Raw genomic sequence first — 27,976 nt, 5'->3', positions numbered from 1 at the left:
TGCTCCTGATACAGACACTGATGTAAACAGAGCAGATTTAGGACCAGCAGCTAAATTAGTGGGTTTGGCGTGAGAGAATGATAATCACGGTGGAGATGGGAGGAAAACTGTGTGGGAGTCAGAGATAGATGGAGAGAAAAAAAAACAGAAAAGGAAGGAAGGCAGAAAGACGTCTGGTTTTCTGTTTATTTGTTCCATATTGAAGGTTTAAATTGGCACAGAAATACGTGTGTGTCCCTTGGCTTTTCGGTATAGCACTGTGTTTACAAGATGTTACGGAGTGTTAAGCAGAGCTGTGAATGTGTGATTCACTGGAAGTGGGAGGGAGTGGAAAAGCAGACATCATTCCTGAGGCCTGTAAAAAGAAGCTTTTGAAAGGTCATTCTTTCTCCTTTTCCTTTTCCTTTCTTTATGAGTTTCTTTGTTTCTTTTTGTTATCACACTCTGCCATCCTCAAACCCCAAGCTCTAAAGTTTTTCTCTCCTTCCCTTAAAATTTCATCACAACCGTTATCCCTTTATTCCAGTTGTATTTTAATCATCTCCAGCCCCCACCCTGCTTTCTTACGGTGTCAACTACAAGGCCATGTCCTGGGGTGTCAGTGCAGAGGACGACTGTAGCCGACACCTCATGATGCCCCATGTCTTCATAATTAACAGTCAAAGGCAGAAGAGCAGTCTCATTTCTGGCTGCTACTGTAGTTAGGTGTGGTTCTGTACACTGACTGCTCTGTAGTCTGCAGTGATGTGATGTGGCGACAGCGTTACACAATAAGAGCAGCCAGTGAACTCACTCACCAGTCTTTGTGTCTTCCTGTCCTTGTCTGTTCTCTGTCTGAGTCTTGGTTTGATTGTGTCTTCCTCCGACAGCCCTAGCTGTCTCTCTGCCTGCACACAAAGAGATGGATGAACCTCGCTGGCCCTTCACTTTGTCTGTTTTTCTCTCTCCTCCTCTTGGCTCGGGTTTACTGGGTTCTTTCGATTTGTGCTGATAAATTTGATCATAAAAGCTCTGAGCTGCACAATATTTTCTTCTACTAAAACTGACATACAAAGCTTCGGCTCCTTTGCTTGACTGTATCATAGCAATCAGGTTGAGGGGAGCATATTGCATGTATGTGTGGTGTAGCACTGTGTTGTGACTGTTTGCAGGATGCAGCTCATTTGTGAAGAATAAAAACAACAGACTGCTACGCTTTATGGTACTAAAATGCATTATACAATACAATATTTTCACCTTTTTTCTTCAAATCTACACATATTTAGAAGGTAATTTAACTAAATTCTCTTTTGGAAACCACTTGTTTGTATTTGGTGACAGCATTTTCAAATCAATAAGACACACTGAACCAAAGCCCATCCACCATTTTATCTTGCAAGACTTTTCACGGAAATAAAACCCATGATCGACTCTCAGACTGCTCTTTGTTTAAAGACAAAGCTGAATGGAGAAAAGGCTATTATAAATGACTTATCCACATTATACTAAGGATGCGGAGAATGACAATCAACAGCATGAGCTCGCTGCACCAGCATAAAGTGGTATTATGTGGCGGGATATGGCCAGTTGCAGTGAAATCAGTCTTGAATGCTCAGAGCTGTGATAGGAGGAGAGCATTGCCCTAGTTTGAGTCTGGCGTAATTATGTAATGCTTGAGTACCTGCAGCACCAGCGGCATGACAACTTCTGAATGTGAATCTGGGCAGTGGAGAGTGCAGACTGGAACTGCACACCTCTTTTTAAATCCTTTTATGTGCTATGCAACTTAATCTCATCTTGAGCTTGCTGAATTTTCACTGACATTGTGTGCTCATTTTCTCATTTAGCATTCGACTGGCGCTCCTTCCCTCCATCCTTCCCTCCTCACTTTGTTTCCTCTTGTTTCTGTTTCTCCCTCAAACCTTCTCCCACTTCCCGTTCCTCTCTCCAACCATCCCTCCATCCCTTTCTCTCTCCACTAACCCGAGTCTTTCATCTGTAGCTTATATATCAATAGTAATATTTTCAAGTTGGAGTTTTTCTATGTAGCTATGTAGCTTGCATACATGCAGCCATGCAGTCAGGCATAAAATTCTTTGCATTGAGGAATCATGCTAAACTTGTTTTTCTCTCTTTTTCTTCAGAAAGCTAAGCTCCATGCTGCCCTGCAGGAGAAGAATCGTCTGAACCTTGAGCTGATCAACCACCACCTGAAGGCGTCTAAATATGACCAGGCAAGGCATTCACATGTGCAATGCGCAAGCATGTATTACAAGGACACACACAGAATAATGGTCAGTGGTCGACAGCCGCTGATCGATGGTAAAATCTATTTTATTTTTGCTGTACTAGTGATATAGGTGCTGCATATCACAGACACAATGCAACATCAGTCATAAATCGGAATCTTGTGATCCATCTCTACAAATCAATAAACATGCAGCCTTGTTATCGTCATGTGTTATCATATGTCGCCTCTTCATGGGTTAAATCTCTATCATGTCGCCTGGTGTGACATTAAAGGAAAGTCTAATCTGTCATTGGACTTTTTCTTTTTCCTATCACCGTGTCTTTACTGCCCCAGACAGCCAGAGTCTCACAGTCCACACATGCATGCATAAACATGTACACAGACCCAGACGGAGAGACGGTGACCGTCTGTGATGGTAGGCGATTAGCTGCTCTGGTGCTAATAGTGACTTTCACAGAGGGGGCAGATTTGACACGTGTCCAGGGACTCGGCTTGGAGCTCTTGCTCTGCCGTGCCACGCAAAAAGATGCCATCTGTGCACTGACAAGGTGGGCACAGAGATGAAAGGAAAGTGGGGCAAAAGTGTTTCCAGTCCTGCCAGATATACAGTATGAATGAGTGTGTCTTGGCTTGTAAGTGCACCTGTGGCAAGGACGCAGGCAAAATGTACTGGACTCTGCATAGAGACCGAGCGAGGGAGGTGATGAAAGAGCGAGAAGAGAAGGGTCGAAGCTGAGAGTCAGAAAGGAAGATACAAAGAATCAAAGTGGCGATACAATTAGAGAAAGTAATCACTGAAAAATAAATTGCACTTGCTGTGGGGGATCTTTTTTCTGAAGACAATGAATATTTCACACCTCATAAATATAGTACTTATTACAGGGCTTTTGTAGATTAAAATTTTGAAGAAATATTAGAAAAATCACCAAAAGACCCTTTATTGATTAAATCAAACTGTTAAGGGAAGAATATTTATTTCCTTTGCAGCAGTCCAGTTTCTTGTCCATTTTGAGATTATCTATTGTGCTCTCATCTGTTCCGTTAATTAATGAGATGACGGGTGCGTGGCTGAGGGATGGTTCTGCTCGGTCCTGCGAGGCCACCTTTAGAGGAAACCAGCTTAGCTCAAGGCCTCCGACTGATGAAGGAACGAGAAGCAGAACGCTCAAGTCAGCAGCTCAGTCTCATCAAGGCTAAATGAAAATGTGCTGATTAATTTTCTCTTCAGTGTGAACTCCCAATCAACCCTCCAGCCAAAGAAAAAAGCTACCTCTATTCATAAATGGGTAAAAGTAGGTCTACTGCAAGAGCAAACCTCATAAAAACTGCATGCCTGTTTTCCTCTTTTAAGACAGAACAGCAGAATAATGGGTACGTGTTGAAACTCTTCAAGTAAAACAAAGAAGAAATTAAAGTGTTTTCTTCCTTCATCTTGTTGAGGTTTTCTGTTTGCCTGTGTCTCCGCTGACTTTTTCTGTGGTCTTTTATGTCCACGTCGTTGGCAATGCTCTCACACCTCTTCTTGCTTTTCTTGTCTTTTTCTTGTCCCTACCTCCCTCCCTCCTTTGCACCTGGACTCTTTTCTGTCCGTGTAGGTGCGATCAGACTATGACCGGCTGAGACAGACCCTTGCTGTAGTGAGCCAGGAGAGGGACGCGGCCCAGCAGCAGAGGAGCCAGCTCCAAAGCAAAGTGGAGAACCTGGAACAGGTTCTGAAGGTGAGACACCACTTAATTTATATATTTTCCCTCCTATGCACCCCTAAAAAGAAATATCACTTACATCATAAGCATTGTCATACTTACAATATCCTATGGCAACATCTGTAAAAATTGCCAAATCCTGATGTCTCACAACTTGAGTCTTTCAGCTGAATCCTCTTCACCGTAGTGCTGTGGTTGTCTGACAAAAAGTGCGGAGTAAAAGAGACCACAAGGCCAGCTTCAGATAACTTAATAATATCAGAAACCAATTTGGAGTGTTGTAGGAGAGCTCGGACACCTGTCAGTAAAGTGCCTCAGTGCCAAGGTTCACAAAATAATGGACCTGAAGAAACTTAATTCTTGGACTTCTCAATTAAATGATTTCAATTTGCCATTTTTTATATATACCCCAAAGAACAATTTTCTCTCCTCTACCCACAATTTCCTCAGAAAGGAGATTTAATTATCTGCAGCTGTGGATGAGATTGTAAATGTGTATTTGAATTTAAATTTAGTTCAGGAACTGATGCTATACATCTGGGATAAACCTACTCATGTTAAACTGCTGAGAGGGCAGAGCTAAAAATTTAGGAAGACACAAGTCTAAAGCCTTTATCCTCCTTTTATGCCCCGTCATCAACACTGAGTCTGTTTACTTTTCCACTGACATACTGCAGATCTCACGACATATCTCCAACATTCCCACCCTCATGCTGTTCATTCATTCCTCGTTCACTTTGCTGGTTCAGTTTGGCTCGCACTCTTCATCCAATTTGGAGATTTTTCAGAACAGATTTTCGCTCCCTCTTTTGGAATTATTCCCATGTGTTTGTTTTCTAAGAAAACTTTAGAGGGAAAGTGATGCAACACATGAAGTGAAGTGTGATTGGTTTCATGGAGAGGCTCTTTTTTTTTTTTTTTCTTCAGCGTGTTCTGGTCTGCCAATAGTAATCAGACACAGTCTCACCGTGCGGCGAGAGGCACTCTCATTACAAATCCTCGCCTCCCTGCATCTCCTATCGATTGTCTGTTTGTCAGGATATTTGAGAGAGAAATGTACCCATCTGAGAAAAACTGACCTGCTCCCTAATACAGCAAAGAAAGGTTTGTCACTTTCTCATTGTGTATTGATTGTGAAGACAAAGAGACTATTTAGAGAAAATTACACAGGGCGATGTGGGTGGAGAAAGCAGAGACGGAGGAAACAGAAAAAACAGAAGAGGACAGACTTGATTTATTTAAAAAAAGAGTTCTTCAGTCAAGACTAATGAGATGCAACACTGACAAGCTTGGTTTTAAAGTTATGTAATATGGCAACAAAAGGCTTATTGTTACATTTCTATGGGTGAATTAAGACACTAGTCAGTAGACCACATCTTACTCAGGGGTTTCTATCATAGCAGAAGAGTGATATGCAGGATAAACATATAGTAGCCCTTAAATGCAGTTTTACAATTGCCAGTATAGAGAACAATGCATTTAACTGTTGTTTTTTTCTTTCAAACTAGATCTTATTCTCATAACTGAGATAAATAATTGTGTGGCCATTGTGACTAAAGGTCATGCTAACTCTACACTCGTCACCTCTGTTATAGAATTATGGGAAACATACCAGGGCAAGCCTCCTAAAGCTTTGCAAACAAATTAGACATACAGTACATAGGCACTGGCCTCAGTCTTATCTACCCCAGGTGATTTTGGGTCTCCAGCACAACAGTGTAGATCAGAGCTACAAATTTATTTGTTGTAGTTGCACAGCTGGGATCATTCTCATTGGTGGACGAGTCTAGCGTGCCTGTCAGAATGTGTTCCATCAGCAGGTCCTACTCTTTAGAGCAAAGTTTTCCCCTCCCAGTGAGCTTTGGTGAGATTTGAACGCAGAAATACCCCCCTGTCTTTTCAGTTGTGCTGTCTTGCTGTGCCATCCTCTGCTGGCTCTCTGCCTCTTTGTCCATTCAGCTTATGCTGAACGCCTGAAATCCAGCTGCTTAGGTCTGTTTCAGTTGTAACGTGATATCGAAGGAGGGTGTTTCCTGAAAATACAGGTGACCTCATCACGTGGCCTCTGAATATTCAGGGGTTAAAAAAAATAGTTTTTGCTAAGGATCCAGTGACAGCCCCTCAGCCAGCCCAGCCCTCTGCAGCTTAGAGCTTCTCCCCGATTATGCAAAGCAGTGGCTGCCTGCTCAGGACACCTCGAAGCCACTCCGGGAGGTAAAGAGGCTTTTCTTTTTTTTTTTTTTTTTTTTTTTAAGGGAGAGAGAATACAGAGAGAAAATGATGAATGTCAGAGCTTTCTAAGCTGCCTTTTCTTCTTAAGCCTGCAAGAAACATCTTGTGCCTTAACTCTGTTTCTGCGGGATGTGGCAGCTGGTCGTGACTCCGTGGATAGATACTGTATAGTCATGACTCGGCTAATTTGGGAAAGGGTAGATTTGGGATCAGCGTGGGTGACCATGTGTGGCAGCTTTGTCTGAGTCAGTTTGGAGTGCACTGTGGGTTGAATGTGACAGATACACAATACAAATTATATAAAAAGCTCTTACTGTTTAAAACTTCTTACTTTTACAGTGAAGTCAAAAAACTGAGAACACAAGATAAAGTAATAGTTCCACATTTCAGCAAGTCTGCTACTGTTCAGACATTGTCAGTATCCTTCAGGTGGATTGGGTTCAGTTTCCTCAAAGGTTCCTTGCCAGGGTGGTAGCCGGCCCCACTGCAGAACACCCCCCCCCCCCCCCCTCTTTCAGTGCCAGGGACCGCAACAGATTCAGATAATTAATTAGACTTTGAAGGTTTTACTATATTGTATCTGTCGCCATCAATAGAGAAGGATTGTGGTTGGGTAAATTCTTTTGGGTTACTTTCAAAAATCATCTCTAAATAACATCCTTCAGCATAACTACACCTCATTCCTCTCTCTCCCTCTTTCTGTTTCCCCCTAGCATATGCACGAGGCTGTAGAGCTGAAGCAGCAGCTGCAGACAGAGCATGAGCAAGCCTTGGTGGCCCTTCACACCAAGCAGAAGAAGATCAATCAACTGCAAAAGGTATGGCTGTATGGATAAAAGCAAACATAGAAAAAAATAAGCTTATTGAAAGCTTAGTTTTTATACATTTGACCCGACGCTCCTGGGTCATTAGTTTTCTGATAAGAGCAGTGAGTTCATGCCAAAGCTCCTTGTTCAGATATTGATGTGTCAGTAGCCAGTTTGTGCTGAATCACTGTCACTGAATCGCTGCTACTGTATCAGAAATATAAAGAGCTCAGAGACCCATCCAAAAATCAGAAGATTTTATTAGAAATGCTGTCTCAACTGCTCTTTGCTAAAAATGTAACCTTTCTAGTGGTTGATAAATTTATACACCTTGGGAACATCTTTCATTGTGCAGACATTACTTTTTTCTCTAGGTGTTGTATTCTGTCTGGTACCTTTTAAAAGACTGGGATGTATGTGTTCTAGCTCTGCTTAGAAAGTAGTCAAACAGGACTTCAGATGTGACAAGGGACATTTGGACTTCAAGTGCTTTTGATACTTTAAAGGCTGTTCAAATGTTGAGGATGTTTAATTATCTGCCTTACTTTTCTTCTGGCTCAGACTTGGGAAAAAGGCTCATGTCTGACATAAACTCAATCACCTTCATAATCATCACTCAGACATTTTTAAAACTTACATTTTGAATTAAATGAACAATTATTTGCTGTATATTTGTCCTGTTGCATCATTATTCACCAGTAATTGTTTACGAACTATAAAAACATAAAAGCTTTCCAAAGAGCCCATTCAAAATCCTCTTATTCTAATGACTGATATGTAAATATTCTCAGAATAACCTACCGGATTAGACCACTCAGGCTTTGATATGGTTATAGAAAAGCTGAATTGTGACCGCTTGCTCAGAAATCTGTGAGGCTTGTCGGTTATCTGTCTGTACCTGCTTATTGTCCTGTCTTGGCGTTGGTGTTTGTTAAAAAAAAAAAAAAAAAAGCTTAATGTGTCCAACCAGAGCCTGACTGATTTTTACCATTACACAAAAGAGGCTTTTAATGTTGAAGACTGTGCTTTTACGTCCTTCCCCAGACACTACTTGGACACTAACATACCCTAAAATACATTTTCTAGCCTTAATCAGAGCTGTGCCAATAGGAGCAGGGATCTCTTCAAGTACCAGTGCTGTGATCAACCACTGAGATTCTGCCAGGGTACTGGGCTGACAGTATGTCAGCTGTGTGCTGTCTGTTCTACCTCACGGGTTGTGATCATAGTGTCAGCTGTCACTGTGTGTTTCTGTGTGTTCTCCGCAGGCTCGGGTGCAAGCTGACCAAGAGCATGAGGAAGCAGTGTACCTGTTAGAGGTACAGTAACGTGAACAAACACAGATCTCTACACAGCTTTACCTCACTGTTAACTTTGATGGATATAGTTTATCTCTTGTGTTTTAAAGTGATGAAATAAAACAAAAATAAAATCCTTTGGGATGTTTCATGTAGTATGAGACAGATGTTAAATAGGGGATGTTAAAGAAACACAGAGGGAGATGTCAGAAGACCACGGTCTGCACACAGCTGTGGCAAATAAGTGAAAACACCTGTGTGGGTGGATAATGAGTGTGGATAGTTTTTTGGGAGCATTATCAGAAACTTAAACCTCAGACTGAAGGCTTCTGTCATGTTACCAGATCCTCCTTTAATTCAGGTTCCTCAGAACACTTAATCTGTTCTGAGTGTCAGTGAGATGTAGACGAAGATAAGGTTAGAGTGCTTGACCTGAAACAGGTGGTGCGGCATTAATTATGGCTTAAAATCTGAACTCCACGTATATTATGCAGTGATATTATGTAAGTTACAGTATTCTCTGCACTCTGCACCAATGGCTTGGTCATCTCATTTTATGTTTGAAGGCAATGCTAATTAAAATATATAAGTTTTAGTTTTACAAAGTAAAACTAGTATTTCAAATAGTTTTCTCTTTCTCTTCTTCTAGATTTTCTGTACTGTTGTTGGGTACAATACCACCGCAAACTTTTATCACAACAATTGCAGACTCTCACGTCCCCATTAATCCTGCAACCAGTCTGACCTTGAATTCTTTTATTAATTTCCCCACGATCAAATCACTGACCTGCTGTGTTTCATCACAGTCCTTAAGATGCTTGTCACTGGCTGATCTACTTGAAATTATTTTCTCATTTCACTCTAAATCCTTTTGTCACGACAGTAGTGTGTAGACTCCTTTGAGAGTGGTTCAAGTGAGGTCATGTTATTATCCATTTTAAGCACTTGAATGCGATTTTACTGAGCAAGCAGCCTGAGTTTGGCTCAGACAAACATCAAGAGTTTGGTCGGAGAAATGGAAACTCCGCTGCTGTCAAGGAGTTAGTTCTCTGCTTACAAATCCAGTGAATCAATTTATAGTCTTTTTCACAGGCCCGTTTTTGTGTCTGTTATCAGTCCTCACTCATTTTGTGTTCGTTGGCCTTTTTTAGTTTGACAAACACATTTTTATCCTTTCAGTTTTTTCTACTTTAACTTTGTTTGGCTTCTATATATTTATCTGCATTGATAAATATATTGTCGTTTTGCATGACTTCTTCCTCCTTTGCATCATTTGTGATGACATTTGTTGGTGTTTGATTCTATTTTCAGTATGTTTTTTTATTCTTTTAATTTTTCTTCTTTCTTTACTTTTTTTCTGTTTCCTTCCTTTTTTTTTTTTATCTGAACAGAACAATAAGGACAGAATGTTTCAGGTATTTATTTTCCTCCCTGGTTAGTCACCTCCCTTCTGTCATTTGTGTGAAATCACCAGAGCTTCCAAAGCCTTTAGTTGCTGTTTTGTGCAAACTGAGAATCCCTATATACACTGAATGAGACTGAGAAAGGTTTTGCCTACATCTCTTCACCTATACAATACTCTCTGTACACCCATACATCTTCCTCAGCTTCCTCTGATATGTCAGTGATATGATGTCTTTAATTACTATACTGCGAGTTTTATAATCCTCTTAACTCTTTGCAGTGCTCAGGATTTGTTATCAGAGTTTAACTGTGTTATGTATCAGCAGCTGAAGCAGATGACTCCACACTTCCATATGCTTTGATTAGACTGCAGTGGTTTCAATATGATATGGTGCTATAAGCTGGAAAATGGCTCTTTAGGGATCCTTTTCAAATTGGTTGTGTTCGATCAGCATTAACAGATAAAACATTGGCTATTCTTCAGAGGGCTCGTATCTGTACTATTACATGTGATGAAGTACACTCTATGCTTTGTGTCTTAGAGTATATTTTTCCTTATATTTCACTCTCTCACTCTTTTTGTTTTTTTCCCACTCCCTCCTCCCGGCCATTATCACCCCCTTGATGCTGTATTCATTGTCTGTCAAAGGTCAAGGTTTGTGACCTGGAGCAGAAATGCAGGTCACAGAGTGAACATTTCCACCAGCTGTCCAGAGAGCTGCTGAATTTCCGTTTGCGATCAGATACTGCGGACGTCCTTAAAATTAATCCCACCTCCACATCCCAGATCCCCTTCTCACCAGACAAGAAGGTCCCACAAGTCATTGTTGGATTTGAAGCCCAACCAGAGGCAGGTAGGTCAGTAGTCCCACCTCAGAGTCCAAACACAAAATGTTTACATATTTCAGGATTACATCTATAATTAACTATGTTTATTTTCAGCAGTGTTTTTTCTGCTCTAATGATGACTTTATGTCTTCACGCTGTGGTGAGCGTAGCTCTGTGCACTTCAATAGAGAGAAAATGTTACTTAGGACTATGGGGTCCACTACCAGTGGGGTCAAGCCATTCTTAAAAATGTATGTACTCTGGACACTGTAGATAAAAGCATCCACCAAATTACATGTGATCAAAAGACTTTATGATCAGAATGATATGAGAGTCAGAGTGATCCAGTCCCCAGACAGCTCACATAACAGCTGGATCAGCTTACTTCTGACCAGAGGTGGACACCATTAACGGCGATCCTGCTTATTCGTGATCAATATTTACCCTAATTGATCACAGGCCTGATGTATGACACGAATGTGGTTTAACACATTAGTATTCTAACGACACATGGTGCAACCTGCAGAACCAGCAGATACAGCCATATCAGCGATGTAGATTTATACAGTCTGGCACCGACCAAAGGTCTTTGAAGTGCTGGGAATCCTGTTTTTATCTTTCTCTTCACTTGAAACAGAGGGGGCTCACTGATGCTTTTGTGCTAATGCATAATATTACTCACTCACAAACCACAAGAAGCCAGTGATGCAGTGGATCCATGTTGTTGACTTGCTGTAATTTCCTCAAGGAATTCATCCGTTTGCAGTCTTAGACCGCAGTTTTCTATTTTGTATTTGCTGTATTTTTCAAGAGTGTTTTTTCTTTCCCGTGAGGACCTCAGTGGTATTTAAGGACAAGTGCTTTGCAGATGTGAGGTGTTGATGGGGATGGAAATAAACCTTTGCCATGAAGAGTGTTTGCTGTACACTGGCTTCAACAGGAGATCAATAGCTGTGCAATGAGCAGCAAATGGGTGCAGAAGGAATGACAGTTGCTCTTTATTTGCTATGGAAATCAATGTCTCCCAGGCGATGAGAACGCTGCAAACACGCCGCTACTGATCTCCCAGTTCTTGCCCTGCACACCGGAGGCTGGAGACAGACAACGACCAGAACTGCTACCTGTCAAATCCAGCACCGTGATAACGGACCACCCCAGCAACCCTCGACAGCTGACCCCATCAGAGGTGGGTCTGAGGGACACCACATCACTAAATTTCCCCACATCGTTGCAGGTGTAACTTATAACCATGTCTTCAAGATAGTTTAAAGTTTTATCTGTTCTCAACATTGCCCTAGCCAGGTTGACTTATATAGTCATATATTCAAACTTAATGACGGTCGTAATGATTGATAATTGTTGAATCTCAGTTAACAATATCTGTGGTTCTGTTGCCAATCTATAGATGGAGGATGAGGCCAGCCCATCACCCAGGTCCAAGCCTCGCTACACAGGCCAGGTCCGCCTTTGCACTGCCCGCTACAGGTAATCTTTGAATTTCTTTCCTAATAATTTTTCTAAGTTCATCAACAGTTTCTTTATTCATTTTTAATATAAACAAATGGAAGAAAAAGGCTGCAGTCATACAACTAAAAGCTGGAATATTTTTCCTTTCAGTTACAACCCTTATGATGGACCAAACGAGCATCCTGAAGCAGAACTCCCCCTTGTGGCTGGAAAGTATCTGTATGTGTATGGAAACATGGATGATGATGGTTTCTATGAAGGTGAGAAATAAAACAGGCCAGCACAAAGGTTTTGCTTGAAGTCGTTGTTGGGCTGGGCATGACATTATCATCAGCATTAACCTGCAAGTTAGTCTTCAGCTGATTCGTAAATGGCAAATGCCAACAAAAAGTCAGTGTAAAAAATACAGTACAGCAGGAGGTGTCCTTTGTTGCTTTTCAACTTCTGTGATTTTGCCTGAGTGAGTGTCTGCTGCTGTAGCTGAGAATGCGCGGCAGTCACAACAAGCGTGTGTATCATCGTGTATTAATTATCTCACAATGAGACAAATGCCAAAAAGAGTGTGTCAGCTCACAGTTGTCCCACAGTGAATTAGATCTACATGTATTTGCAACATGCTGTTTAACATCTAAATCATTTTAAAATGACCGCATTTGGTGAGCCCTGACTACTGTAGCACACATGCTGTTCATTGTAGTTATATATCTAGCTGCTGTGTATGTACTATGACATGTAATACAAGCTGCCCATGACATATTTTGTGTCATGAGCTCTTGTCACTGTCTTGACATTGTACCGTATGTGTGTGACATTACAATATAATATAATCAAAACATAATGTAGAAGGATTATAATGCTGACGCAGTCATCTTTGTAAATGCTGTTACAAAGGTTGCTCTTGTTAGGTTGCCTGACAGTCGCAACCTTTGTCATCACACCTCGTACTGTGTGTGTGTCCATCACACAACTGTTGGCTGTTTTCATCTTGTGACCTCCTCTTTGTCAGTGCAGTGCCTCTGTATTTGGGTTATGTTGCCGTGATTTAAATTCAGCCTGTTATGAACCACCTTTGTATCCATGATCATAATTACTTGATTGATTATTGATTGTTTTACCTCCCCCTGTATATATTTCAGATTTTATAAGTATACTTGAGTGCACCAGTGTCACCAAGAAAAATTCCTGTCCACTTTTTATAAGTGGCGATTGGAGTGATTCTCTTGTATAATCTCTTTAGAATTATGAAGGCTTCTCCATCAGAGGCAGTTCTAATCCCCCCCCAGCTAGCAATCCTGCACCCAGCACAGCTCGCCACAGACCCAGTAGTACTCAGTTGCAGTGATTCATTAGCTGTGGGTGGTGAGATTGCATGGCATCGTGGAGGAGCCTTATATTTATCATGCAGGAGGGAGACTCGGGCCTCAGACCAAGCTGTTGTCAAGATGGGACCTTGGTCCCTTTTAGCTTGATGACTAATCCAGCGGGGCTCAGCTTAATCATCAGCACACAAAAACAACACACACACACACACACACACACACACATACACAGACACACACATACACAGACACACACAGATGGTCTTAAGGTCTCCCAGGCCTCTGTGGAAAAAAGGATTGAAGGACAAGATGACAAGACAAAATTCTTCCCTTTGGGGGGAAAAAAAACTACAGGGAAAAAAGAGTTTTTTTTTCTGCATTGACCACATCATCTACATCCTCAGGGGTGTTCCTGGAAACGTTCAAAAGCACTGAAGTAAAGTTCAAGTTCTTCGAAATGTTGAGAGGGTGTTCTCAGTTCTGTGTATCCTGGAGAGAGTTTAAAAGTTAGCATCAGTGAACCAATGGTACATCTAACATCTTAGGGAATAGTACATACTGTATATTTACATATCTCCCACCTCTCACTGTCTGACTCATTCCCACCTTGCAAGGAAAACAGCTCTGTGACAAGTATGTGCATTGGTGCATTACTACTTTCCTTTTGTCTTCGTCTTGTAAGGACCCATTAGTGAAGCCTATTTTAGGAGGCGTCACATAGGGACGGTAACACAGTACTATGGAGACAGTTGTTAAAGGGTAGAACTTTCATGTCGTTGGCATTAAGCTATTTGTTCATTAGCATGAGCATGAAGAATGAAGCACAAAACTGAGTTATTTTCTGTACCTGTCTCTTCTTTCTGTGTCACAGGGGAGCTGCTGGATGGCCAGCGAGGACTTGTCCCTTCCAACTTCGTGGAGTTTGTCCAGGACAAGGAAAAACCAGCGATTGAGGCTGGGGAGGGAGGGGAAAGCTTGGGCCCACTGGACCATACACCGCTGGCCTTGATGGCAGTGGATGGAGGTGCCTCTCAGGATGGCCTCCTGGGCTCAGCTAATGCCCTGGTTCCCTGTAGCAATGGGACAGGGGGGCCCCTTGACCCCGAGGACCTGGCTGAAGATGTTGTGCCTTATCCCCGAAAGATCACCTTGATCAAGCAGCTGGCACGGAGTGTCATTGTGGCCTGGGAGCCTCCACTAGTGCCTTTGGGCTGGGGGAACATCTCTGGCTACAATGTGTTAGTAGATGGGGAACTTCGTGCCAGTATACCATATGGTGGCCGGACCAAGTGTTTGCTGGAGAAGCTGGACTTGGACGGCTGTGTTCATCGTGTGTGTGTGCAGAGCGTCACCGACCGGGGCTTGTCAGACGAGCTGCGGTGCACCTTGCTGGTGGGAGCCAACGTGGTGGTGGCACCGTGCGGTCTGCGGGTGGATGACATCCAGCGTGACACTGCCGAGCTCTCCTGGTTGCCCAGCAACAGTAACTATGGTCACACTGTGTTCTTGGACGGGGCAGAGCATGCGGTGGTAAAGCCAGGAAGGTATAGGCTACGCTTCCTCAACCTGAAGCCCCTGACGGTGTACAAAGTGACGGTGGTGGCACAGCCGCACCAGGTGCCATGGCAACTGCCACTGGAGCAGAGAGAGAGGAAAGAAGCTGGTGTGGAGTTCTGCACTCAGGCTGCAGGTCAGCAAAGCTCATCTCTATACATAGAGATATAGTGCCATTAATATATGCATAGCTCCATAAAATACAATTGTCAATAGTTTTTTTTTTGCTATACAGTGTTGTAGTCAGATGGAAATTGCAAACTGCTACTGCTCTGTTTAAACCAGTGTACTATAATGTCAGCTCTAAAATGTAACATAGTACCATACCAAGTTTTAGGTTTTTGTACTGTGCTGTAGACGAGTACAGTAGTGCATTGCCTTACCCTGCCATTGTTGTGTATTGTATTTTGTCTAGGTCCAACACCATATTGCAGAACAGGTCAGAATGAAACATCAGTCCTGGGCTGGGTTTCCCACTAAATGATGTGTTTCTGAAAACCAATGGGGAGAGATGACATTAGTGCTATGATTGTTTTGGAAGAGGGTTATAGTCATGAAACTGGGAGTGTTAATGATCTATTGTTCACAATTAGTTAATTAGTTGACGGATTTGGGCAAAATGGCATTTTGTTATTGTTCTGAGACTGAAAACCAATTTTTCATCGACAAACAACATTTTCATTCATGTGTCTAAATAAAATTTAAACACACTTTATTTCAAACCCAATTCAAATGAAATTTTGCCCAAAGTTTGCTGACTGCACAGAGCACATCACTAATTAGAGGACAGCCCCTGCATCACAAGATATGATCAGTTATTATTCTGATGAGTCATTTCTTCAGCCTATAGCCTAGCCTAGAATAACCACTTCCATATAAAGCAGTGCCCCTCCACTGCTCACTGAAATGACCATTTTGTATCAGTGTGCGTTTGCTTCTGCTCGAATGCAGTTGTGCATGTTTTATGCAGTGATCCAGGAGAGTGGAAGACAACGAATGGGCTGTAGTTAATCTCTCTGGATTGTGTCCTGCATGCTGAGACAACAGTGTTTCTCTGAGGAGGCCCAGACAGAAAAGACATTTTTTCCACATTTACCTTCATTTTTTTAAAAACTTCTGATCGGGACTAGTGTATGGTGGTTATGGTGTGGCACTAGACCAGAGGAAAATATTTTGATACTCTAAGAGGATTTCATTTGACAGCTCAATTTGATTGTGGAGTACCCTGGGTTAGCCAATGTTAGTGCAGTCCCACAATAACTTATATACTTTAATGGTATTTTATAAACACAGCACACATTGTCTTGTGAATGTCTCCCCCACCAGCAATGTCACCATATCACAAGTATCCACATGGACTGTGTATGTGTACAAAATACAAAATAAGATGTTGATGCAGTTCTTTCATAAATTTAAAGATGCAGGGCAAATTCTAAACCAAACCCAGTCTGTTGTTTCCCAAATCCCCCTGCCCCACCCCTTTTGTATGTGTGCATTTCTGTGCATGGTTGTGAGCGAGCCCCATTTGTGCACTTGATGAATGCTTCACATCCGTCCCCCCCTCTTGTTTGTATTTTAGTGATATTACAACAGTAAATTATTACATTTTCTTTCCCCTCACACCTTTTCTCTCACCTCCCAGGCCCTCCCCTGCCTCCCCATGATGTACAGGTGCTCTGTGGGCAGGCTCCAGGGGTCCTACAGGTCTGCTGGAAGCCGCCAATCCTCTCTCCCACAGGCACATCTAATGGGGCAAACGTCATTGGCTACGCAGTATGCACTAAAGGGCAGAGGGTGAGTTAGCAAGTGTCAGTATTACCGACCAGGACTATCTCCTTATTTTAGCTCAGTCTATTAAAAGAAGGTGTGGTGAGTGACGGTGAGAAGCTTGTCTTGGGTTAAAGGCCTCACTCATGATTAGAAGGAAAATATATTACTTTATCGTTTAACAGTATCATGCATAGTACAGAGGCAACCAGTTTGTGGAGAATTCACAGGCATATGGGATCCATATTTCCATACCCATAAGCCTATATACAGTTTTGAAAACACTGTGTGAATTGTCTAAGCATGTTTAATCCAGTTGAAACATGAGAACATGCATCACAGATGGGATGGTGATAGCCTCTGTTGTTGATTGTGGCATTATGTCATCAGTGCCCTTGGCGCACACAGCAGTGCCACCCACTTGTGATTCAGTGTCAGTGCAAGCCTCTCAGTGTGGGACCTGTGAATGTCTTGGAAAGGTCTCTCACTCCCTCTGGTGACTGCCAAAGTAAATCAGCACTCAATATCTGAAGGCGTAAATCAACACTTAACCACGCTGGACAGCAAACTGTTTCTGCGCTGCTCTTTATGGGGTGAAATTTAAAAGCGTTTTAAGTAGTATTTTGCCTGTAATAAGTGACTTTAAGCAGGTATTTTGAAACTTGATAGCTATAAAAACTGGTTGGAGTGTAGCCAGAAAATGCAGTCTTGGAGTCTAACCAAGAACTTGTGGGGCTGAAACTGTTGTGAGGGTGGTACAAGACAAAAGAGCATTAAAATTAGATTCATCCTGTAGGGATGTGATTGTGTTTTCACTTCTGATGTCTGATGAAAATGATCCCACAGTTTTGGATGATGTTAACATTTTATTTTCTGTTTATATGCAGATAGCTGAAGTGTTATATCCAATGGCAGACTATGTTACTGTGGAGCTGACAAGGATTCAGTGCCTGGAGGCCAGGGAAGTCATCGTCAGGACACTGTCAATACAGGGAGAATCCCAGGACTCCCAAGTCGCCGCCATTCCAAACAACCTGCTTGTGCCTCTACCTCCGCTCCCCCTGCCGCCACCGATGCACCCCCACGCAGGCCCCCCTCCACATCCCCATGCTCAGCCCCACCTCCAATCCCCACACCTTCCTCACGCCACTCCCCAGCTTCCCGCTCCACCCCAGGTACATGGACAACCACTCCAACCCCATCCTCCACACCCTCAAGCCCATCCCAGAGTTCCCCATCCAGGTGGACACCCGCAACCCCAGCTTCGAGCCCCGCATCCTCAGCCCCAGGCCCAGCCCCTACATCTTCAGCCTCGCCCACCCCACCAAGGTCCCAGGCCCCAGCACCAACTGCCTCTGCTACCCCACCCCCAACCCCACCCTATACCTCAGAGACCAGTAAGTGCCAGAGACCTGGATGCCAAAGAGCATGCGGCCCACCATGGGGGAGCTATTCCACCTGGCCAGCCTGGTTGGGACCTCACGCGCTCTCCCTCTTCTCAGCCTCCTGCGCCCATGCAAGGCCACACCCTGGAGGCCCCTCCCCCTGCCAATCCACGCTCCCCTTCTCCCCAGCGGATTCTTCCGCAGCCCCGAGGCACACTTATCCCGGACACCGTGGCCAAAGCCATTGCCCGAGAAGCAGCGCAGAGGGTAGCAGCAGAAAGCGGCAAGGTCTGATGGAAAAGGATGTGAATAAATCCAATCACAATGCATTATAGATGTCTGCTGCTTAATGAGAATTGAACAGTCAGTAGAGAAAAACAAACTCACAGCAAGACAAACTGTGAATTTAATCTGTAAATTTAAAGCACCTGTAAAAGCAGGGCAGTAAATGAAGGGAATGTACTGCTCTAATGATTGTGTAAAATATTTAGCTTTCTATAACTGATTGTATATTACACCAGATTGTGCTGTCAAACTAGTAAAATCTAAAAATTCATTTTTTCATTTTCAGGGGGACAGGAGGCCGGGCAGGTACGGAGAGCAGGGTCATTCATTTCACCAGCATCACTCTGATGAAGAAGAGGAGGACGAGGAAGGGTTCGTGCGCGGCCGTCGGAGAGGACCCTCAGTTGATGAGTTCCTCAGAGGCTCTGAGCTCGGGAGGCCGGTAAGAGCGACTACATGATATACATGACTACATGATGAATCCCTTACCTTCTTCTCAGCTTCACCTTCAGTGTGTTTTTCAATAGAAAACCTCCTAAGTGTGTGTATGTTTGGATGTGTGTGTGTGTGTGTGTGTGTGTGTGTGTGTGTGTGTGTGTGCGTGTGTGCATGCATGTCTGGGTGGTTGCATGCATACACTCCTGTGCCCGTGCGTATACTCATATGCGTGTGTTTGCCCATTCGTGTATGTTTGGTGTGTGCATGTATGTTATGTATGTATGTGGGCCTAAACAATTGTGTCTGTGTGTATGTGTGTTGTGTGTGTTGTATGTGTGTGTGTGTGTGTGTGACTACCAAAAGCCTCACTATAGTCACAATGAAGATTATCACAGCGAAAGCAGCCGGGGCTCTGACCTGTCTGACATCATGGAAGAGGATGAGGAGGAGCTGTACTCTGAGATGCAGCTGGAAGAGGGACGCCGACGCAACTCGCACAACACACCCAAGGTGCAGTTCTTTGCACTTATTCTAAACCCAAGAGTCATAACCACCCAAATTTATTATTCTTCAGTGAACTGCACAGGCACAGATACTTCAATTGAGTCTGCTGCCTTGACTTACATTTGATTTGTGTTGTTAGCGTGTGTGCTGAGTTTAATTAAAATTAATATATAAAGAGAAAGATGGGGGAAAAAAAAGGTTGGAGATGACCATGGAGATGAACAAAGAGAGAAAGGGACTGTGTTTAAAAGCTTCAGCACCGTTAAGGGAGACAGACTGTGGTGAAAAGGTGCTTTCAGACAGCCTTCACCATCAGCTTTCAATGCTGCTCTCATAAAGCAAAGAGTTGAGGGAGCTGCTGACTTGGATTTTAGCTTTCATGCCAATTGCTTGGTTTGTGACCATGGCAACCGTTGCCATGGCAGCCTGTGGTGTATGGTAAAGGCTACTGGATGGATCGGAGGTAACGTGAAGCTGTGGCAGCATCTGCTCGGTGTCTGAAAGCACCTTTAATGTTTTGGCACCGTGGAGAGAAACACAGATAGACAGACTGGGTTTGAATGTGTTCAGCACGTTGGAGAGAGACGCAGGGAAAAACTGGGTTTGAGCAGTTAAGTGTTGCTGTGTTGAAGATGTGTTGTAACATAGGCCGAGCTTACCGATATCTTTGACAAAAGCTCTTACCTTTTTTTTTTTTTTTCAACTGAGTTCAACCGACTAGTATGTTATTAATATTTGGTTATTTTTGGGATGTTAAAATTTCCTGTGGGCTTGTGTGTGTGTATGTGTGTGTGTGTGTGTGTTTGAGTGTGCGTCTACATGTCTGTGTTTCAGTGTGCCTGCCTGTGAGTACTGCATGATTTTGTTTAACATACAATTTGTACAAGTATGCCGATGTTTTTTTCACACACTGTCTGCAAAGTTTGTCCACATGTCCGTGAGCAGCTCACGACTGTCTAATGTTTGTGAATGTTTTCTGCATTCATGTGCATTTCAGACAAACACTCCTGCCGGAGGCCATCACGAGCGGGAGACTGGGAGAAGAATTCACCACGGCGGTCCCCAACCTCAGAGACGACCTCTAATGGTCCCTTCCATTGGTCAGTACAGGCGGGTGTCTGGGGAGAGACTGGAACAGAGAATTTTTAAAGAAATAATTTTTATGTTGTCTGTGCCATAGTAGAGTAGTGTTTGTTTCTCTGTTAAAGCCCTCATGAGCTTCTCTGTGTCTCCAGATCATCTCAGTGTCTATGAACCATGCTCATGCCCTTCACTACCTGAACATACTTTAGATCTTGAAGAGATTATTATGATGCTACAAGCTGGCAATTTGGCACTGATATAGTAGTTTTCCCATTGCTGCTTCCCTTTGTACATTTGTTATTACACTATAAGTTTTAGGTGACAACACAAAAACTCTTTTTTGGGAAGGGAAGGTTGTTCTTTGCGTTGTAACCCCATCACCCTCTAACTGGTGTTTCCCGTAGAGGTAACCTCTGAGAATAACAGTGAGGGAAACCTCTCCCCCATCACCGAGGATGTTTACTATGGCAGAGTAGCTCGGCACAGGACAAGGTCATCCCGCAGGCACATGGGCGGCTCCAGGTCTCCCCATGGTATGTGCCTGCAGTCCTGTTTTTACCACCACAGCATGGCAACAAAAATGCCACCAGCAACTGGAAAATGGCAAACAGTAGCAGTGTGGACACTTGTGCAAATGCCTGTTTCTCTGTCTCAAATAATAATAGTTATTATTATGCTTACAGTTGAACAGCATGACTTCACTGCACTGAAATGGTGGACCCACTGGCAAGCCGTATCCTGGGGTCCAGGATGAATGTTTCCACAGTTGCAGATGATAAATGATTGATTGACTGCTCAGAGAATGCCTCACTCACTGCACTGAACTCCAGATGCCTGCTAAACCCCTTCCCTTTGTGGTACAACCACACCTACCACACTTATGATGGGAGCATTCGTGCATGACATTTTGGAACGATGATAGTGGTAGACCTTAAAGAATGGCTATATTCTCACTACTTTTTGTTTCTTTAGATTTTGGAGGTTTTTGTTTTTTTTTTTGGACATTTGAGTTTGAAATATCAGCTGCTGGAAATGCAGGTGTCCCTTACATTTCTGTCCAACCAACACATAAAACAACTAGAATGGCACTCATACCTACACCAAGGTCGAAAAATGCCCTATCTCGCAATGTTAAGGAAAGTGATAGAAAGAAAAATCCTGCATCAGCCCCTTTAGCTGGACCTGCACCCCAAAATTTGATGTGTCCTTCCCTGGTTCATGTCCCCACTCATCTACGAAGTTTGGTGCAAATCATTTTAGTACTTTTTGAGTGGTCCTGCTGACAGATACACAATCAAACCAACAAACAGACACAGGTGAAAACATAACCTCCTTGGCCGAGGTAATGCTATAGTTACCAAACCTTCTGTTGGTTTGAATGTGCTGACCTGGAAGCGATGCATTTCTCATCATGCTTGTATTTCCAAGCATCAAAATAAAGCATTGGTTCAACACCATTCCTTTTTGCCAAGTGATGGGTTTCAATATTGTGATGCCAAATTCAAATAAATGACAGACTTCCACAATAACTCTGCCATTTCTGCTTTAGATCTGCTGCTATAAGAGTTAACACTGTGTGGAAACATCAATATAGACGCAGTTATCTGCTTTAGATCTTAGACTTTTACTAAATGTTTTGAAATGAAGACAGACATATAGGTTTGTTACGCTTAGGTGCTTCATTTGTTTAGGCTTTTTGTAGCATGCATGTCAGAGTCTTGTGTTGTTGTTGTCATGTCCCTGAATCACTTCTGTGCATTGCACCATGTTTTGTCTTGCTCCACATTTGTCTCTCACTGCATATACAAACACAAAGACAGACAAAAATGTAAAAACACATGTAGCGTGTGCGTGTGTGTTTGCGCGTGCATGCGTTTGTGCTACAGTAAATGACTGAAACAGGTGACTGAGCACAGATTTCTTCTTCTGCATGCTGACAGGCACAAATGTGACTAGACAAGAAAATCAAATCTGTCGTGCAATACTGCATGATCAAATCAATAAGACTTATTAAGACGGAAATTTTCTTCTCATTGATTTCCTTTGAGCGAAGCATGGCTAAGATACATCACTACGTGAACATATAGACCTGATATTTATAGAAGTGGTATATATATACAGAAATTATTGTTTTCAACAAATGATTTCCAGGTTTTGTCCCCGAGATTTGCTCTTTTTGTGACCAAACGTGCTCATTTCACAGTAGACAAAAAAAAAAACATTTACAAAGAAACAGAATCTCCTGCAAAGCATCTGTTTTGTGTATTGGATCAGATTTTATGGTCTAATGATGGAGGATGATTTTATTTTTTTTTTGGTGTGTGCTTGTTTTTTGTCTTTCATGTTTTAAAGATGGATACAGGGATCGACGCTCTCCCACGTACTATGATGAGTCAGAGCCTGAGGAGTCCTTCCGGATCTTTGTGGCCCTCTTTGACTACGATCCCCTGTCCATGTCCCCTAATCCAGATGCAGCTGATGAGGAGCTTCCCTTCAAAGAGGGGCAGATCATTAGGGTGGGAGTTTAAAATTTCTCACAGTTATCCTCCTCTGTGCATTAATTTGTCTTTAAGATGGATCTAGACTATAAGGTACGAGTTGTTTGGTGTATTTTGGCCATTACCTCTATAATCCTAAAATATTGGCTGTCATAAATGATTATTTTAATGTGCAATAACTGCAGAAATCTTTCAGTAGGTTTCCATTTTATACTAAACAATTCTTTCAGACTAACTTTATCCTTCACTGTTGTTTGTTTATCATGCAATCAAAGCTAGAGCTCTAAACATTGCTCTTTCACTCTCTTGGTTGCCAGGTGTATGGTGATAAAGATACAGATGGGTTTTACAGAGGAGAAGTGAGGGGCAGGATGGGGCTGATCCCCTGTAACATGGTGTCAGAGATTCGAGCGGAGGACGAGGAGACCATGGACCAGCTCATCAAACAGGGCTTCCTGCCTCTCAGCACCCCCGTGGACAGAATAGGTACCACTCGAGCATACCAACAAACAAACAAAGATGTGTGGGTTCAAACACTCAGTTATGGAACCATTTCAGAGTCAGTGGGCTTGAAAAGGGTTAAATGTTGTGAATGAAAACACGAGATGAAACACTTTCTGTTAAAATGGCGTCTATTATCGCTTCCAGAGCAGAACAGAAGAGGCCTCCGTCGAGATCAGGCGTCAAGGAGGATGGTGGCTCTGTACGACTATGACCCCCGAGAGAGCTCCCCTAATGTCGATGTCGAGGTATCACTGACAGCCAAGGACAGACTGTTGAACAGTTACCAGAGGACGACCACACATAAACTAATCATACCCACCAGATACTAAAACCTGTATGACACATTATTTTATGTTTATTCGTTTGTATATCTCTTGTCTCCTGACAGGCTGAGCTGACCTTCTGTGCTGGTGACATTATCGCCGTGTTCGGCGATATCGACGAAGACGGGTTCTATTATGTGAGTTCTGCTTGTCCACGTTTGCCTCCCTGATCAACATGCTTTATATTCTGTTTAATCTGTGCAAAAACATGACAAGTTGTGGCACATAATCCCACTTGTTGTTTTTTTTGTACAGATTAAACAAACAAACTGTAACGTCTTAATTCTTTAGAGGTGCTGGAAGGCAGATTTTATTCCTCCTGTTTCTAAAACTTATGCTAAGCTAAGCTAACCGACTGTAGCTGCATAGTTACCATAGAGATATGAGAGTGGTAAATATCATCAATTTTTTGACATGAAAGGAAATGAGTATATGTATATAATTATTCCTGTAATGTGCAAGCTTTTCTTGGGGTTTAATAAGTGTGTTAATGAAGAGGAAAAAGGAGAGTGGCAGCACAAATTAGTTTTCACATGCTCTGGTTTTGGAGAACAAAAAGGTAAATTAAATGGGAAGTGACCCAATTAAACTCCAAGGGGATAAAGACAAATTAGAAGCCAGTCTTATACAGTGTATGATGTGTTGTATGTACAGTGTGAAATACAGTATGTTCAGTTGTCCTTTATCCCGCCAGCTGTGTTTACTCTTCTCCTCATTTCTGTCGGCAGGGTGAGATCAACGGCCACCGTGGTCTGGTTCCCTCTAACTTCCTGGAAGAAGTGCCTGATGACGTGGAGGTGTATCTGACCGATACTCCATCCCACTACCCCCAGGAAGAGCCTGCCAGTCGGCCCCCTGCCAACTCTGCCGCCGCCGCTGCCGCCGTCTCAGAGGGCAAACGGGTACATCATCATCGCCGCTCTCAGCGCTAGGCCCTGTGTTCATCCATCCTCCGTCCTCTCTCTTGATTTCCGTCTCTCGCTTCCTCCACTTGCCGTCTGTGTGCTGTTCATTGTGTGTGTTTGTCCATGTGGTGACAGTGGTGACTATACAAACTAACCCCCTCCCCCGTCCACCTGCCCCCTCCCCCCTTCATCCTTTGGAAAAGGGGGACAAAAATCCAGTGTTAACACCTTTCTGAGTCTCAGAGAAAGGAAGAAGCAAAGCCTGACGTGGACAGTGAGAGGATTGTGGGAGCTCTGTGGGTGATTTATGCATGTAGCACTGTTTGAGGAGGACTTGAAAAAGGCTTAACTCATTCCTTACACGAGATAATTTGGTACCTATTTGCACTGAAACACAAATTCAAATTGTGGTTATTGTATATAACAACAATAATGAGAATAAGTGCTTTATTGACACATAACAATTGCTACCCAGCAACACTGAAAAGAAATTCTTTGAGAAGACAACTTTAAAAATGAAAAAGAGATAAAAGCATGCCTTTTTCAAACTTGATACGTTTTATAAAAACTTTCTTGGCTCGACTGCTGTGTTTCCTTAAAGAGGCTTTGTTTCTTTATGTATATTGCACACACATCAAATCTATTTTTCAGCCATGTTGACAGTGGATATCCCATGTTTGCTCTGAGCTTGAGAGACAGAACTAACCGCAGCACTGAGACATCCATACTGTATTGTTACAATGGAACAATAAAAGAGAAAATTGGATATTAAAAACATTCTTTTTTGTGCTCTGTGTTCATGTGTGTTGGTGTCGTTGTTGGCGTTGTTGTTGTTGTTGTTGTTGTTGTTGTTGTTGTTTTCAGTTTTCATAGTGGTGTGGGTTTTACCGACGGTGACAATGCTGCCACATCTGATTTCTTTTTTGTTTTTCCTCACCCGCTTGGCAAAACAAAACAAACAAACAGAAGAAGATTGTTCATTTCACACCATAAATGGCTCTGTCTGCCTTGTACAGTAAGTCGGCAACTTGAGATGCCAAACTCGCGGCTCTAATGCACACAGCTCGTGGTCACAGAAAAGCCTTTTAAATGCCACATAACAGAAGCACTTGCCAAGTGTTTCTGTAGATGCTTTGTTTCCTGAAAAAAATATCAGATCTGATCCAGAAGTCATTTCTCCAGTTTTTTTTATGTTACCAAAATGATTAGGCACATTATCAAATTGATACTTATTAATTTAGACAAATAAAAATAACATGTCTGTAATACTTGCATCAGGATATCAACATACAAGCTATCATCTTGATGGAAGTGCACAACTGTATAACTGTGTATCCTGCTGCTGCATTAGATGAGAAGTCTGGTATCTACAGTTGCTTCCCTGGGTGTTGTACTGTATCCGATCGTACTGTATGTTCCCTCATGGCCTACTGATGGTGGACTTCTCCGGCTCTGTGGTGTGCTAATGTCGTGCTCAGCATTTGATGGCTTCCTCCTCAGTGTTTCTTCTACATTTGTACAGTGTGTGTGTGTGTGTGTGTGTGTGTGTGTGTGTGTGTGTGTGTGTGTGTGTGTGTGTGTGTGTGTGTGTGTGTGTGTGTATGTGTATGTGTGTGTGAAAGTGTACCAAATCTCTACTGTCGATTTAACACAGAATAACAGGCAGACAGATGATAGAATTGGCCAGTTTAGTGCAGTATGTTACATTCAGCTAGTTACTAACTTTGAACACTGTTTTAAATGTATTAGTAATTTGAGGATATACCATCAAGATTGATTATGGTTCGTTCCTAAAAGAAAATCTCCGACTGAACATTCTAAATCTTTGCTCTTTCATTTGCACTGCTTGACAAATAATATGTCTTTAATAGTATAAAATTTAATTTAACACAATTTAATTATGCAGCTTGAATGCTTTTGGAGAATGCATATTATTGCCAAAGCTGCGCAGTCCTCTTGCCTCTTAATTTCTAATTTTTGTTTCTTTTAATAATAGAAAGTGTTCTGAATGTAGACTGACGTAGACAGTGATGTGATGCTCGTTCCACTCGACAACGGCAACAGCCTTGGTTTCAAATATAAGTGTTTTTTCTGCAACATTAAATATTCAATATTCAGTAAGCTACAATCCAAGTTAAACTCTTTAAAGAAACATCCATTAACATTTATATAACACTCAAAAACTCAACTTCTCTGCTTCATGAGGGCTGTGTGGGTGTAATTCAATTGTGTTGAGTTCATGAGGGACACTGTTGCTCATAGTAGGGAGCTGATTGAGAAACCAAATTGTCAGGGCCTTTATGAAATCCTTTAGAAATGTATTCATTTGCCCATGACCTAACCTTTTAACTGAAATCTTTTTTTTTTTTTTATTTGAGGGATTAAAAACAGAACTTCCTGTAAGGTAATTACAAAGGATTCATTATATTACAAATCCAAAATACTTACAGTATATACTTCTCAACACAGTTTCAAGTTGCTCATTATGTGTTCAGTCCATATGAGATGAGTGGAGCCTTAGACACGTAGAGGTATCATTATCTCTAAAGATATCACAGCTTTTGTACAAAACAAGCAATGCAGCTTCAAAACTTAAACAGCAGCCTGCTGCATTGAGGGCAAAAATATACTGTAAATCTAAATATAGTTTGAAGAAGAGCCCAGACAGACAGGCAGGCAGACAGGCCTAGTCTGCAGTATAACCATCACCTCTCTCCTCAGGTCACCGTAGAAACCTCAGACACGGTCGACAACGAAGCCACACCCATTCGAGCGCCTTCCCCGATTGTTCGCCCCCTCCTGCCGGGCACCATGAGACCCCTCAGCCCAACCAGGGGCCCCCACGTCCCACTGGACCCCCGGGACCCTCAAGACCTGGCTAACAAGAAAAAGAAAGGACTACTTTCCAAGGGGAAGAAACTGCTGAAGAGACTCTCCCCTGTGAAATAAAAACAAACAAAAAAAAAGCATACATGTACAATATGTGCACATGCTGGGCTCTGTATATTGCATCCATACAATCAACTCTGATCCAACAACACATGACAGAGAGGATGTGAGCTTTGGCTCCAGGACTGCGTGAGCCTATTTGAATATAACCAGTGATACAATTGTTCATGTTTGGTAATGGATACAAATCAACGATATTATGTACAGTACAGTGCCAAAATCAAGAGGGAGATCACCTGCAGACACAAAAACATATTACTGTGATGTATTTTAAATCAAGGGATGATTAAAAAAAAGAAAAACAAAACAAAAAAACTAGGATTTTCATGACATGTGTTTTACTCTTTTCTTTATCATTAGGCAAAGAAACTTTACATTTATTTCAAGCAGGGTAGCTGTGAAAACAAAGCATATGGTTACATTTAAGTTTCCAACAGGTTTTTCTCAGTCAAAAAAAAAAAAAAAAATCTTTTTTCACTTTTTCTGGAGTATTG

General features: G+C 42.4%; 1 protein-coding gene across 1 annotated transcript in view; it reads left to right on the top strand.

The window, feature by feature from the left end:
• rimbp2a (RIMS binding protein 2a) overlaps positions 1-27,482 on the top strand; it is a 51,999-nt gene extending 24,517 nt beyond the window's left edge. Inside the window, exons 3-25 of the mRNA XM_041059125.1 lie at positions 2,124-2,213; positions 3,826-3,948; positions 6,879-6,983; positions 8,240-8,290; positions 9,661-9,684; positions 10,323-10,527; positions 11,530-11,687; positions 11,907-11,986; positions 12,119-12,228; positions 14,159-14,977; positions 15,257-15,280; positions 16,484-16,635; positions 17,496-18,281; positions 18,565-18,720; positions 19,080-19,226; positions 20,218-20,320; positions 20,708-20,836; positions 22,656-22,819; positions 23,119-23,287; positions 23,450-23,550; positions 23,694-23,765; positions 24,357-24,530; positions 27,255-27,482. Of these exons, the coding sequence (XP_040915059.1) occupies positions 2,124-2,213; positions 3,826-3,948; positions 6,879-6,983; positions 8,240-8,290; positions 9,661-9,684; positions 10,323-10,527; positions 11,530-11,687; positions 11,907-11,986; positions 12,119-12,228; positions 14,159-14,977; positions 15,257-15,280; positions 16,484-16,635; positions 17,496-18,281; positions 18,565-18,720; positions 19,080-19,226; positions 20,218-20,320; positions 20,708-20,836; positions 22,656-22,819; positions 23,119-23,287; positions 23,450-23,550; positions 23,694-23,765; positions 24,357-24,530; positions 27,255-27,482 (4,170 nt within the window). The remainder of the gene's footprint in view (positions 1-2,123; positions 2,214-3,825; positions 3,949-6,878; positions 6,984-8,239; positions 8,291-9,660; positions 9,685-10,322; positions 10,528-11,529; positions 11,688-11,906; positions 11,987-12,118; positions 12,229-14,158; positions 14,978-15,256; positions 15,281-16,483; positions 16,636-17,495; positions 18,282-18,564; positions 18,721-19,079; positions 19,227-20,217; positions 20,321-20,707; positions 20,837-22,655; positions 22,820-23,118; positions 23,288-23,449; positions 23,551-23,693; positions 23,766-24,356; positions 24,531-27,254) is intronic.
• Positions 27,483-27,976: the final 494 nt, after the last annotated feature.

The sequence above is a fragment of the Toxotes jaculatrix genome, chromosome 16 (assembly GCF_017976425.1).
Source record: "Toxotes jaculatrix isolate fToxJac2 chromosome 16, fToxJac2.pri, whole genome shotgun sequence".
Taxonomy (NCBI): domain Eukaryota; kingdom Metazoa; phylum Chordata; class Actinopteri; family Toxotidae; genus Toxotes; species Toxotes jaculatrix.
This window is presented reverse-complemented; position numbering and strand designations above follow the sequence as displayed.